The sequence below is a fragment of the Cavia porcellus genome, unplaced genomic scaffold (assembly GCF_034190915.1).
Source record: "Cavia porcellus strain 051 isolate PalLab524CR breed Dunkin Hartley unplaced genomic scaffold, mCavPor4.1 scaffold_10, whole genome shotgun sequence".
Lineage (NCBI taxonomy): Eukaryota > Metazoa > Chordata > Mammalia > Rodentia > Caviidae > Cavia > Cavia porcellus.
The window spans coordinates 20,281,154-20,296,637 of NW_026947493.1; the positions used below are offsets into that span (position 1 = coordinate 20,281,154).

Here is a 15,484-nt window from a genome sequence, read left to right on the forward strand (position 1 = left end):
CGCACTCCTGAAATAAAGGTTACTTATATTTTATATTTCTTATCTTTGCAGCCACCGCTGCCCACTGCCGTCCACTCCACTCCTTCCACGGACCTCTTTCCCTTCCTTCCCCTCTTCCTCTCCGCTCTTCTCAGACCTAACAGTAAGCTTTGCCTCTTAGATGGAAAAAACAAAAAAAAACAAAAAAAACCAAAAAAAAAACAAAAAAAAAAAAACAAGAGAGAAAGAAAGAAAAAAACTGATACTGCTGATGTCAACATTTCACCATGATGGAAATACTGTTGGGGAAACCCTGACAAAATGGAAATCTGAGATGGCAATTTCAACAACAAAACCAAACGCAATTTTTGATGTTATGCAGCAAAGCACAAAAAGCATCATTTTATCCAATCCTAAACACATGTGGCATAATTAGTTTAGTAGTTTTACAAAGAAAACAAGTGCAAAATATCAGAAACTTTCTTACAGGACTGGGACTGGGACTGGAGATGATACAAGATCATTTACAGCAGAGGAAAAGTATTTCTGCCCAGGGAACTAAGCAAAAAAACTGCAGAGCACATTGATGAGCTAACAGGTTAAAAGCAGGTGCAGCATCATAAAGACCTATTACAATAACAAAAAAGATGTCCATTGTGCCTTACGAGAAAGTAAAGGAAAACATAAAACATACATCGCTAGCAGTATAAGTCACTGTATCTGGAATATGCAGCTGTGTGGAGAGTGCCTGGGGTGTGATAGTGAAGCAAAGTTTATTTCTGTGATACTTTGTGTTTACACTGTAGTTCACACAGGTTTTTATTTCTGATGTTATCTTTTAGGTTTTATAAATTAACAGCTGATATAAAAATACTGATGTCTATTTTAAGCACTCATTACATATTTGATATTGTGTTTTATTGACATTTTATTTCTCTCAGTACATGTTGTACACTAGGAAGCTGACAACACAGGAAGAGAAGAGATGACAAGACTGTTTTCAGTGTAAGCGATACTCGTATGTGGAACATGCAGTTGCCATGTGTGAAGACTGCCTTGGATGTGACAGTTGACGCAAAATTTATTTTTATGGCACAGTTCTATTAGTATTTTCATTGTAGTTCATGAGGGAATTTCTGATGTTATCTTTTAGGTTTTGTAAGGAAGTACACAGCTGATGTGAAAGTGTCTATTCTAAACCCAATACATATTAAGAATGTACTAACTTTATTGATAGTTTATGTTCCCGGTAACTACACACTGTATACTAACCTCCTGACAGAACAGCAAGACCACTGAGATGTCAAGTATGCCCTATAAAAAGGCCAGAAAAGCAAGACACGTGCTGTCAGTGAAAGCGATGTGTGTATCATTCGAGCTGTGGTCCTTTGTGCAAACTGCCTTGTTGAATGCTATTGGTATTTTCACTGTGGTTCATGTGGGAATTTACTTATGATGCTTTTACTAGATTTTGTACACCAAAAACCAGTTGATGCTCAAACTTTTGATGCTTTATAAACAGTATTTTATTTTTTTCTGTTGAGTATTCATTGTTTTATATTATAAAACTAATAAAATTAATTCATCAATAGAAATTCGCTATAAAGAATAAACATGGGTCTGACCCACATTTATGTGCCTTGACAAAATTAGTCTCATGCTCCAAGTGCTACCACAACGTACTTTTAAGGCAATACCTTCCAAAAATTGTTTTTTTTTAGATGACCCTTAGAATTGATACTGAACTTTAGTGAATAAAAGACTGCAATTTGTTGACATAGCTCAAAAACACTGGACTTACCTCCTTGGTGTTTAACCTCCCTATATCTTGGCACAGAGATGTTTCACTATCTTGTTAGGTGTCTGATGCCTTCAAACAGGCATAACTCTGTGTGTGTGTGTGTGTGTGTGTGTGTGTGTGTGTGTGTGTGCAGGAGGCAGCTTTTCAAAACATTCTCAATAGAAATGACCCTAATTAAGTAAACCACAATGAAAGGAAGCAAAAGTCTTATTCTATACTATTTACATCTAATTTGAGTTACACTGATTCTGGCATATTTATCAATTCCTTGCTTTTATCTAAAAATGATTTAAAGTAGCTTGTAAAAATGACAAACCTGGACTGATAGAAAAGGTAACTCTGATAAAGAAGACAAATTATAAAAAATTTACATGGACATGGTATTTGACACGCTGAGGAGAAAAAAAAAGGGAAAGACTTCTTTGTAAATGCAGGTAAAACTGAGAAGGAGTAACTGAAATGTTCACACAGGAGAGCTGAGTAACAGCACTAGACCCGCGGCCTCGGTGCTGCACAGAAAGAAGTCTGCCCACTCCTGACGTGGAAGAGCAGCTGCATGTCACTTCCTCAAATTGTTTCCCTAGGTGATCTTCCTCTCAAGCAGGCTTTGGAAGGAATAGTCTGAGATGATTCACATTTTATTTAGGTCAATAAACTTGGGAGGCCAAACGATTTAACACTGAAGGTAAGTCAGTAATTTTCATTGGATGGAAGGTATACATGTAGAGAGGCCATCCTAACATAGTAGAAACAAAAATTATTAATTCATTTAAAACAAAGCTGTCACTTCAGTAAAAACTGAAATAAATACATAACATGAACGCGTGACACTTAAAAGAAACTTATCTTAAAATTCATGCTACCACAAAGATTAAGACTGTCCAAGTTTGCCCTTAAGACAAAAGTATATTACTATATGGACATGTGTAATTCCTCACGTACAAAATCATGAATTACTACAAATACTTTCAAATAGCTAGTTTCTTAAAATTTTATCTAAAGTAATACTTAATGTTCAAATTTTTTTTCTTTTTTGTTTTTTTCATTTTTGTTGGTACCAGGGATTGAACTCACGACCACACACTTACAAGGCAGGCGCTTATGCCGCTGAGCTAAATACCCAGCCCCAATGTTCAGAAATTTTAAGACATTAAATGTGTACCTAACACTTAAGATCAAATCTGCTGTTCAATGTTTTTTATAAATATATGCTAATCAGAGGTTACATTCAGTATCCAAATAGTATCCATTTGCTTTGTTATTAAGGTTAAACTAACAGAAATTTAGGTACAAACACACAGTAACCTATGGAAGAAAGTATATTCTAATGGTGAAGAATGTGCATACCTTGAAATGCTTAGTCCTTGGAGATCGCTACTCTTCAGATTGTCTTGAGATGAATCCTGTCATTTGTTTAAAAAATGGAAAGTTTAAAAAGTTGAATTATTTTATTTTATTTATGTGCAGCTCTTTACAGAGATGTTTCAACTTTTACAGCGTGTATCTATAATTATAGAGCATAAAACGATTTCATACTCAATTTTAATGAAATACAACAAAACTATCTCATAAATTTCTAAATCATATTGAATTATTTAGACCATTAATGGTTTTTCTTTCTATAATAAAAACTACTCTCACATAGAAGAAATGGGATTCTTACAAACTTACTTCTGCACATACCAACCTTAATTCTGTATTTTAAAAAGTATGATGTATTTATATTACTGTTTTTCGAGGCAGGTATGAATGAACTGCATGGGAGAATGGAACTCCCTGGTTATTTCATGTTTTTGAATTATAACCAAAAAATATTAGATTACTGTTTAGAAAGATCAGCATAAATTTTCTCTCTCTCCACAGATACAAAATATACTGCTAAGAACTTCATAAAGTCCCTATACTTACAAGTTATGAAAATAGAATTTAATTTTACTTAAATTACAAGTTTTAAAGTGAACATTAAAAACTATATAACAACTTCAAATGTGACAGTAAAATAATAAAAGTGTGTTTTAAAGGAGTTAAGACAATTTTGGGTCACTAATTTTAATTTAAAAATTGAAGTGCATTGTGGAAAGCTCTATGGAGGGAGGAGAAAAAGAACTGGCCCATCAGTCAGGAGAGTCATGACACCAACAAAGCAATGTCCTTGGATACTGTTCTGTCCTATTTTGCATCAGAACTGAATTAGTCAGTACTTTTAGTTTCTTTGTATCATTAATTTTAAAAAGTTTCATTACTGTATGTGTATACATATATGTTCATGGGAAAATTTTCCTCATTTCTAAAAGCCAAAAATGCAAAAAAAAAAAAAAAAAACCCAAACCAAAAAACAAAACAAAAACAAAAACAGTTTGAACAAGAAAATAATTCCAGCTACCAACAACTCAGAAAAATCTAATGTAAATCAGTAATAAGCTTAAAAAGGTTGTTTCTCATATTGAAATCTTTTTCATGGCCACCAATCAGTTGTCAGGGTTTTGAAGGCAGTATTGGATGTTTCCTAAGCTGTACAATATGGCATGGAATTCTGACAAATGAGCATTCTTGGCTACAAAGTATTAGGAAATAATGTTCACATTATACTGGTTCCTAATAGTACAGGACTTCTTAGAACTTTTAACACCATACAGCCTATTGTAAATCTCTACACAGGCTTTTACTAAGAACCTCAGACATCTGTATCAACTCCATTTTACTAATCTAGTATTTCTTATACTTTTTTCAGCTCTGAATCCGTATTTCTCCTAGTTATCAAAACTGTTCTCAATGTAAATGGCTAGAATACTAGGGACACAGAACATCTAAAGTCCCAAGCGTATTTACTTTTGAAACCCTAATCTAACACCAAACCATAATTAACTAAATTCACTAATTAAACACTAAAAAACCAAAAAATAAAAAAGCAATAAATCCATGCAGGATACTTCAAGAGGTACTAAAAGTGTGTTTCACAGAAAGTACCATCTTAAAAATACTTGTGAATACAGCTACAGTAGATTTAAGTTTTTTAATGTGAACAGAATGTCTTTGCCTTGCTCTCAGATTCCCACATCCAAGAGGATTCCAATCAGCAACACCTCTGAAATAAGACATTTATTAAAAGTACATATCCCACAGTAACAGGATTTCAACTTGGAATACCTGATAAATTGGTATTTCCTTTATTCATTTTCTTGGTTCATTTCTTTATGTTAGGATAGGCATTGCTCTTTCACAGCCTTCCCTATCACTAATAAATGCTTATGAAAGCAAGGACTATGTTTTACATCTCCCCCCCCTTTCAATATTCCTCCTTAATCTCACCTTCAACTCTTAAAAGTTTCTTGCCTCTCAGATTTCATTTCATCATCAGTTGAAGGGACTTTTAGATTTTTCTAAAACTATTCCTGTGATCTCACTGCTTAGGACAGATTTAAACTAGAAGTAAATTTATTCCCTAGCACCATCTAGTGGAAAAGAATAACAAGTTAAGAATGAATTTTACCCCTAATCCTTAATACACAAACACTTAAATGCACTGCCTTTCTGGATTAGTCTAACCATTTTTTTTCTGAAAAACACTTACTTATTGAAGACAGCATATATGTCCTGAGCACTAGATTAACTGTTTTACATATAGTAATTTAATGTTTATTAAAAAAATGGTAATGCCCACAGAAAATGTTTCTTGAAAAGTGCAATGATATTCCTAATGGTATACAGTAAATAAGCAATGCAATTTATAAGCCAGATTTCCATTATTCCTTAACATTGCTTCCTACTTTACAATAATATATCCATGAAGAGCTATCAAATTACTTCAAGTATAATATAGACAATTATAATCTAGAGGTTTAAACTACAAATATTTTCTTATAAATGTGTCTTCTCAAAAGGCTCTCCGAGGCCCTGTAATGGCCATGTGGAACAGGAGAATAGAAGCCTTTGAAGAAATGGTGGTATGTCACTGGCCTCATTCTAAGCCGGAAGAATCAACTTCCAATGTGAAACAGGAAGAGAAAAAACAAAACACACTTTGGCTCTAATAAGAGTTGACAACAATTATCAGTGTTTTCCCTTTATAACAGTTCCAAAATGGGGTCTCCCAAGTGAGTTCTCACTGCCTTGTACAGAGGAAATTTGTCTGGTTAAGGCCAAGGCATATGGCTATTTTATTCTTACACCTGGCTCATTCTTATCCAGTGGCTATGTCTGCTAAAGACCATAGAAGAACAAAGTGTTGGCTCCACATAAGGACATTTGGGATTCAGGCAACATCCTAGCTGGCAGTGAAGATATACGGGAAGCACTTCCTTTTTAGATGGAGGGATCCCAGAGGAATAAAAAATAGGAGGCACAGTTGCTCAATAGAATTGAAATGCTATGCAAAATGGCTGAGCAGAGGATTACTGAACTGTTTATACTATACCCAGTTTACATTACAAAAATGCATTGTAATAGTTATCTACTCCAGATTTGTAGGCTTTCAATTCCTTTTTTTTTTTTTTTTTTTTTGTCTATTTCCTTTTTTATTGGTACCAGGGATCGAACTCATGACTGCATACTTGCAAGGCAGGCACTTATGCCATTGAGCTAAACCCCCAGCCCCAGTCTTTCCAATTTCTTTGGCAACTAATTTAAATTTTTTATTTGGTGTACAACTTTCACACTCGCTTGCTCCAGTATCATTTTCTTTGTTGTTCTTAGCACTACATATCACGACATCTGAAAGAATGACCATGCTTATTAGAAACCAAAGTATTAGTAAACACACTCCTGCTGAGAACCTGAGAAGTATCTCGTGTCTTAGTGGATGACTTTAGGTTAAGCACACTAAAGAAGCTTGGCGGAGTTTTGTTTTTTTTTTTTTTCTTTCCAATTTTTGGCTATCTGTTGATAATTAAGTTTCTCTAAAAGTGTATCTGCTAAAAAATAGGGCCTATAAAGCTTTCTTGCTACCTGGTAGGTTTTTTAAAAAGTCAACTTATCTCTTGCAATTTGTAAGTAAATCAAATTAAGTTAAATATGAGAAACTTAAAAACTTGAGTTCTTTTTAAATGTTACAGAAAAAAAAAAACTCAAGGAAAAGGAGTTTGAAAGAACAGTTATGTAACTTAATAGGCATTTTAAATCTTTTTTAGAAATAAAATTATGTAATTCCAACGTCAAATTAAAGAGTATAAATTTTAGCAGAAATAGTTAAACATGAAAAATGAGTTTTTCACTGATGAAAACATTTCTAAGTAGTTATAATTAATGATAACTATGTTATTTTATTGTGCACAAAGCATACATTTCTCAACGTGATAATTTTGTAATACCATTTGTTTGGCCCTTTGTAGCTCTATTTTGAGATCACTACATTCTTTTTTCATCAGTTCCAGCTCTTGTTCCAAACCATGAATCTTCAGGTCACAGCTCAACTTTTCCACTTCCCAGTTTGATGAAGGTGGATTTAAATTCCTCATCACTACAATAAGATTAACATCAAAATTGTTATCTGCTGTTTTTGCAGTAATTGCAATTCTAAAAAGGTTATGATCGTAAACTAGACAGTAATTTCAAAAATTATGCTAATGAGAAGAAAATCTAATCCTATTTTAGAGTGCATTAATCACCCACCTCGTTTTCTCTTAAATTCAAGTATAAATTTTTCAGCTTAAAATTTTTAAATATATCATATTAATCAAATACATGTGTCAATGTAAACAGACTGATCATCTATTCTGTATGAGCTAGAACTAAGATACGTACAAAAATGATAAACGGACTCAATCATTTCATTTAGTTTCTTTACAGAACAAAGCCTGGCCAATGGTTTATAACATGGCGTTAAAACAATTCCACTGATAAACATTCCACTTAGTCAGAACTCAGTACAACTAGAAAACGTTTTATCTTTGATAAGATACTTTTCAGTCTTTGTACTCATGAATAACTCTAACCGATTATCATAAGAGATTATCTATCAAAAGGAAACTATTCTTCAGCTTATTTCATGGTAACACATTCAATCCATAACCACAAGACCACATTTTCCACCTCAAAATTTCATCTGTATCTTTTAACAATCTAAAGAAAGAAAGAAAGAGAAACAAAGAAAACAGGAAAGTACTTCATAAGATTGTTTCTAAAAAGTACAGAGAAAAAGGATAAGGCAGGGCATAATCGGTGAAATGGAAGTTTTGACTTGAAGCTGGGGTTTTAGCACCTTTCTTCCTCTACTTTGTCAAAACCTAGCCCTGAATAAAAACCATCAAGTTAATTAATTAATTATTTTATTTATTTATTGTCTTTTTGAGACAAGGTGTCACTATGCAGTTTGGGCTGGCCTTGAACTCACTTTGTAGCCCAGGCTGGTCTCGAACTCGCAGCTCTTCTCCTGCCTCAGCTTCCTGAGTGCTAGGATTACAGGTGTGTACCACCATACCTGGTTACAACCATCAAATTTAAAGAAAAGTACAGTTTCTAGCTAAGAAAAAGTTAAAAGAAATTGATACTGTGTGAAAACAAAACAGAAAAATTAACAAGCCAAAAATTAAAAATAAGTCCATAAAATATATGTAGGTATAGGAAACTGATACAACACACAAAGTAAAAAAAATGTATTAATACTGTTAGCATTTTTACAACAAGTAAGTGGCATACCCTGCTGAGTTTCCACCTCTGTTCTCAGCTGGAGGAGTTCTACTTCTTTAGACTGTAGCTGCTCATTCAATACTTTCAAAGATTCAGAGTTGTCTTTATTCTATTTAAGTAGGGAAAATGCCAAATTATATTCAATAAAAAATATATATATCGGTATTATATCTTAATTTTCAGGTAGATACTGAAAAACTTATTCTAGCCTTTAAAATAAGTTGGGAAAATGTACTCAGTTTCTCACTAATCTCCACGCTTTTTCAACTCAGGACATTATTTTATTATTCATCGGCTTTTTTCTTATATACACAGTTCATGGCATGACTTCAAAATAAATTAGTGGTGTTAGATGCATTTAAGTCCTAAACATCATTACAAAGAGATTATTTACTTCTGTATTGAAATAAGCTACAACACAACTTAAAATTTTCCATTTGACCTTGCACAGGTGTATTTTAAATTTTTAATCAATAAATATAAACATTTAACCTCTTATTATTTTTAAAACCCCTGAAAGAGAAACTCATTTGTAACAAAAATACTATTTTTTTAGACCAACTTACCATCTTATCCAGTTTGCTTTTCAAATTATCTCTATCAATGCAAACCTCTCGATAGGCGTGATAGGCCTTATTCACTTGCTCTCGTCCCACGGAACTTGTTTCTTCATCTAATCGAGATCCGACAAGCTAATGGTACGAAATTACAGAAGAAAGCTTAAGAGGGTATACCATGGGGGAGAAGTCTGACAGCTCTAGAGCTCAGTTCAGTTGTTGTAATACAAGGGTAAAGCCCAGTCTATAATAAGTATTTCATCTCTAAGTGATTAATCTTTACTGATTGAGAAACTAAGAAAGTACAGAATACACATAATTTTTTTACGCTTTTACTGATTTTATAATTTACAGTATATGTTTTATAATATATTAAGTCATACTATAACTTAGTACATCAATCTTTTAAAGTGCTTAGGCATTTTCCAAGCCTACAATGTTTCATTTTTATCATCAGAAACATTATCATTCTTTTATTCTTCTAAGGAAAAAGACATGTCAATTTATCAATCTTGCATTACGCCAGAATAAAAATTAATGGGCTTGAAACTCATAAAGTACAGAATTTCCAATGTTAAACATCAAATCTCATTTTTTTTTTTTTTTTTGGTACCTGGGATCAAACTCATGAATCTGTACCTGACAGGCAGGAGCTTACGCCAGTGAGCTAAACCCCTGGCCCTTTCTACTGAATTCTAAAATATAACTAAGAATGCCAGAGAGTTATCTTCTTTTACTTTATCCCAGTAAATCACAAATTTAATCACTAGTAAATTTCTATCAATAGAAAGAAATTATCGTAATTTTTAAAGCTGATCCATTTTATTTCATCTCTACAGGAAGTGAACTCTACCAAGCTCCGTCCTGAAGTTCTTGATTTTTGATTTACAACATCTCTCGATTTCCCTAAGGATGCAAAGAGCAGTCATCAAGGCAAAAGGCAGTTGCAGCAAAACAACACCAAGAGCCAGGAGACATTGTGTGTTTTCCTCTTGGCTTCTAGTGCTCTCTATATTCAGAACTTCTCCAGAAGGAACTAGAAAAATGATCCCTAAAAGCACAGTCTCTCAAGTTTTTTAGTACAGGATAATTATTTTCGTAGGTTGCTGAAGTTGTGGAAGTTGCTTTTTTTAAAGCTACAAATCTGATCTGAAGAAATATAAGTGAAATAAAAATAAAATATAAATATAAAATGTTAAACCCCCAAAATAAAGTTACAATTGAGAAAGATCCCCCAATTTATAAAATCAAGTTAAGATTGGTAATTTACAGTGAATTAGTTACCTAAATATATTTCGTAACATTTAGAAGTCAGCATTCTGAATGAAAAAAATAAATGCAAGTTACTTATCGGTTAAAACCATTGTTTATATTATGTGTAGAAGAAAAAAGGGAAGTTAGAGATAAAGATTTTTGGTCTTGTTGAAGAACTTATTAAACTAATGTTCTAGAAGCTTCATCATTTACTAATTTCCTTCACTGGTATGTCACTTCTATGCACAGATTTGAACATTCTAAATAAGGTTTTCGAAGGTTCGAAGGAAAGGCAATCTGAGAAAAGAAGAAAAAAACTGTGATTTATAATTTTTCTAAGTTGTTAAATTCTATTCAAAAATATTTGCTAAGCATATGATAAATGAAACACAGTATAACGTCAGTGCCCAAGAAAGATTCATGTAAGTTGTCCTTGGAAATTTAGTCCAACAAAGCAACTACAAGGCAGAAATACTTACTGTGCCATGTATTTTTAAATTACTATTTATGACATAAAACATGATGAAAGTAGAAGAAAAAATTACCTTTTCTTCCAAAAACCTTATTCTTTTCTTTAGGAAAGAATTCTCTTTCTCTGACTCATTAAGTCGTTTTTTGATGTCTTCATAAGCAGTGACAAGGGCAAAATGTGACGCAACGGACTCGTCTCCTGAATATATTGAAACTGGAGTTACTGCTTCTCTTCTATGAGCCTTTTCATGATTCAGAATACAGATATCATCTTCTATTAATGCATCCATGACAGCTATTTTTAAAAAATGAGCAGGAAAAAAAGATATATTTAGAAGTAACTTAACTGGGACAGTGTTTACAATGCCAATTTTCTTTTAGCCACAGTAATACACAATTGTCATGAGCACAGCTGCCAGGCCTGTAATGTAGTCTGTCTGAGTTAGTGCAAAATGCTTAAAATTGCTACCTTGGTTGCCTCATTAATAAAGTTCAGGGAAACAACCACCTCTCAGCCTTCAGAATATTTAATGATTAATAGCCATAAAGCATTTAAAACTATAATCTATTATTAGAAAGTTTTACTTACAAAAATCTGCAAAATATCATTTTCATTTAAAAAATCTGTATTTTATTACCTTTATTTGTTCATCTCACAACTATAGCAAATTTTATAACTTTTCAAACTATAAATTGTCAAAAATCTTTTGAATTCATTATGTCACAGAACCGCACAGTATACTGTGTATCATTTCTATTACTACTACCATTAGTTATATTTGTCACGTGTTCACAATAGAAGACCAACTTACTAACATTTGATTGTTCACTACTATATGTCTCCATACACTTTTTTTTTGGTGATCAGTGGACCAAGCTCAAAACTTTGCACATACTGGGCAAGTGTACACTGCCAGGCCCACTACATTCTTTTTGTGTTATCTAATTTAATGATACAAACAATTCTGTGAGGCAAAGATCATCCATATTTTATAGTAATAAAACTTACAAGAAAATTACTATATAGTATTTGTCGTTATGGTTACAGGTAAAATCTTAGGTTATGTAACATTAGAAGCTACATGTACTTTGTCCACTGTTATGGCTCTAACTCATCAATACGTAGAAGAGGTTCAATAACTATTTATTAATAGAGGAAGAGTGAATAGAGTTGCATCAAACTCTGACTCCAGTTTACCTTCAAGTAATGAAAAATATAGTTGCTCTGTACATTTGTTATTCAGTTTAGCATTACTCCCCCATCCAAAAGTTATGTTCTTGAAAAAACACTATCAATAAAGAAAACTGTAGCTAAAGTCTTTGAAGAAGGCATGGGGAAAAAAAAACTGAGTAACTAAAAAATCCTTTTAAATATTCTTTAAAACACTAAATAGAGCATTCTGAATAAACATGATGAATGGATTTTTAAGTATATATGTTAATAATTAATGATTACTAAAAATTCCTTTTGCTATTCATTCTTTGATAAGAAACTTGATTACTATTATCAATCACTCCTTAAGAGCATTACAAATGAAGAAAATGAGATAGATGGAATTCAAGTCAGTTTTCCAAAGTACCACAGTAAGTGGAGAGCAGGCTACTCCTACAGTCCATGCTTCACTATGCCTGCTTTCTTCCAAAACTCCCTTCCTGCAGCAATCAATGCCTACAAACTTATTTCAGATGACATGCCTACTTCATTAATGAAATGTTACTTGAAACTTTTTGAGCTGGTCTACTTTGACTGCATTTTTGCTTTTTTTATTTATAACTAAATACTTTCAATTCCTGTCAACGGAACCAAGTTTGGAGTGCCTATGTAGGATTCAAGGCAGGTTAGTAAAAATGTATTTTTCCAACTCTTCAGTAGCTAAAATGTACAAATACAAATTTAAATATTAGTAACTAAGAAACTACTCTTTTTAAATATTTTAGTGCATATTAAATATACAAAGTAATGTGATTCACTGCAGTATTTTTATACATGCATGTAACAACTTCAGTTTTATAATTCCCCCCTTATTACCCTCACCTCCCAATACAACTCCTACGTCAACCTTCTAATAATAAATTGTTTAGGATTTCTTCTTCTAAGATTTACTTTTTTCCTTTCTAGCTTCAACTGTATTCCAAAAGAGTAGTAATCATCACCCCAAACTTACTGTTGCTAGTCAAAACCTTCAGTATTTGCTCTGCAAAAAAAAAATATGGGTTATTTCTAATACTGAAAACTGCATATATCTGTATGTATCTGCAAATAAGATTCTCCCACACAATATTGCTTTTTAGAAGTAGAAGAGTAGATGGCTAGCTACTTAAATGGTGGGATGCAATCTGAAGAGGCAAAATCTGAGTTAAAAATAAAATTGCTGAAGATACATATACAGCATAAACTGCTCTATACCTTCAAAACAGATATCCTGCTGTTTGTATACTCTAAGCATCTGAGCTTTTCCATTTTTGCTTCTCACAAAGTTCTAAGTAGCTTGTTTGTGATTTCTATATTAATTCATTTTTATCATGAAACAATAATTTAGTTATCCCAAAAATCCAGGGTGGGAGACTGTTGCAAAAATAAAAATTATACTATAATTGTAGGTGATATACTTGAAACAATAAAATGTGCTTTGGTGGTATGAAATGGGGAGAAATAGTTTTCAAAGCTTAAAGACCTTACAGAGTATGGGAAGGAAGGTTGAAAAGCACAAGGTACGATTAGAAAGGCAAGATGAAGAAAAATGAGATGAAGAAAAATTACGATAGGGACTAATGATTTTGCTTTTTAATCTGTAGACTTAAAAAAAAAAGACATGGCCACAATGTAAAGAATATTTATATATACTAAAAATATTGACAACTGCTATGATCTAGGTAAGTGCCATCCAAAGATCCAATCTCCAGAATAGGGTTACTGGTTAAGTGCCATCGCCCTCAAGTGATGGAGTCGTAAGGGAGTTTCACAGATCCTTCAGGATGTGCCCTCAAAGAGGACTCTGAGATGTAAGTCCAGTACTTTTCCTTTCTTTCTGCTTCCTGGCTTATGATGTAAGTAGTTTACTCCCACATACACTCTCATCAGAAGTCCCATACCTACTGGGTCACCTGATCTTGGATTTAAACCTCAATGACAACGAGAAAGTAGCTTTTTCTTCACAAGGATTCTATCTCAGGTATTTCATTATAGTAACAATGCTGATTCATAAAACAACATGAACTACTTAATGGTATGCTGAAAATAAGTATTATTTCATATAATGTTCAAGACTATCCAATTAAGTTCAAGCCTACTTCACAGATGAGAAAAGTGGGACCCAGAAAAGGTCATGGTTCACATCAGATAATTAGTAACAACAGAGGCACTCAAGATTTTGTAATCTAAGCTATTAACATTTTCTTTTCCTGATTAATCTTTTATAAAATCTTACATTTACAAAGGAGTATAAAACTAGGAACCTCACAGAAGGTTTATAAGCATTTGATATGAGTGTGTATATGCTCGTACAATAATGTTAACAGGGTAATATTTTATACAATACAACACCATTTTTAACAAAGTGAGTACCCATTTTTAACAAAGTGAGACTTGTACATTTTATGAATCTATGTTGGCTCTTCTTTGATCAAAAAGTTTACATATGGATGACCTGTCTAAGTATAAGGAAACATTTGCATTAAAAGAGCTCAAGTTAATACCATTCTGTATTTGTATTCTATATATCTCAAATACATTTGAGAGCAATATAAAAACTGCTTATCTGTCCTAAAATTATATTTAAAAGTCATATAATTTTTATAAGACAACTTACCACACCACAGGTAACCATCAAATTTTATTAAGCTTTAACTGTCATTTAAATCAGTTATAAATGAAAATGAGAATTTTAATTTCTATCCCTGTGAAAATACGTATGTATGATCATTCTATTATCTACCCTATATCTCTGGTTAAAAGCTGCATAGCTAAGGAAAATAAGATTTTAGGAAAAAAACAATGCAAGGCAGATGTTATACTTATTTTGTACTGAAAACTGCTCAAAAGTAACAAAGTAGGCTATGGTTTTATTACTTATATAAGCCTCCTTCATCTTCTTTCAACCTTATTTCTAATAGATGAGAAAGCTATAGCAGTTGGCTTCAAAACAATGGTTTAATTTCATACATTTGCTATAATAAAATGTCTCTTCCTGACTATCCAAATTAGCTAGCCCAAGGAGTTTGATTTTTCTAGATAAATGGTAAAATCTAACTAGCTCTTACTATACTTAGTACTTTTAACATTTAACATTATTCCCTATATCTAGTCTTATTTACTATAATTTTTTCTAAAAATAACAAATATTTATTTCCATTAAGCTTTTAAAAACAAAGCCATAAGCACAATATTGTTATCAAAAACCGAACTACTGGGTTGAGGATGTAGCTCAGTAATACAGCACTGCCTGCCTAGCACAGGCAAGGTCCCGAGTTAGACCGCCAGCACTGCAAGGGAATAAAAGAATTAAAATAATCAGAAGGCAAGATAATGTTTTAAGTAATCTAACAGGAATTGACAGTGGTCATTTCCAAAACTTAAATATTCTTAGACTGCTCTTAATCATGAAATTCAACAATAAATGTATGTTTATTTATCACAGAGATATGATCCAAAGAAATGCATCTTTCTCAAGGAACATTCCAAGAAGCTGGAGACAACCTAGAGCAGTGTTTTAAAGTTAGGTATTAAGCCTATAATCCTGGCACTCTCGGAGGCAGAAGGAGAAGGATCACAATTTCTAGTTCAGCTCCGACAACTCAG

The 15,484-nt window shown here is 32.7% G+C and overlaps 1 protein-coding gene and 1 pseudogene across 2 annotated transcripts in view; both read right to left on the bottom strand.

Annotated features, from left to right (window-relative positions):
* The window catches only part of Azi2 (5-azacytidine induced 2), a 28,434-nt gene that overhangs the window by 8,912 nt on the left and 4,038 nt on the right, over window positions 1-15,484 (bottom strand). Inside the window, exons 2-7 of one of the 2 annotated variants that reach the window (XM_063257072.1) lie at window positions 10,761-10,981; window positions 8,971-9,096; window positions 8,414-8,513; window positions 7,087-7,235; window positions 3,128-3,183; window positions 345-2,516 (exon numbers count right to left, since the gene is read on the bottom strand). In XM_063257072.1, coding sequence (XP_063113142.1) covers window positions 2,471-2,516; window positions 3,128-3,183; window positions 7,087-7,235; window positions 8,414-8,513; window positions 8,971-9,096; window positions 10,761-10,976 — 693 coding nt within the window. In that variant the 5' untranslated portion in view covers window positions 10,977-10,981 and the 3' untranslated portion in view covers window positions 345-2,470. Of the gene's footprint in view, window positions 1-344; window positions 2,517-3,127; window positions 3,184-7,086; window positions 7,236-8,413; window positions 8,514-8,970; window positions 9,097-10,760; window positions 10,982-15,484 lie in introns of those variants that run through there. The other variant, XM_003480159.5, reaches the window with a different exon arrangement.
* Window positions 9,841-10,028, bottom strand: LOC111754700 (small nucleolar RNA U3; annotated as a pseudogene).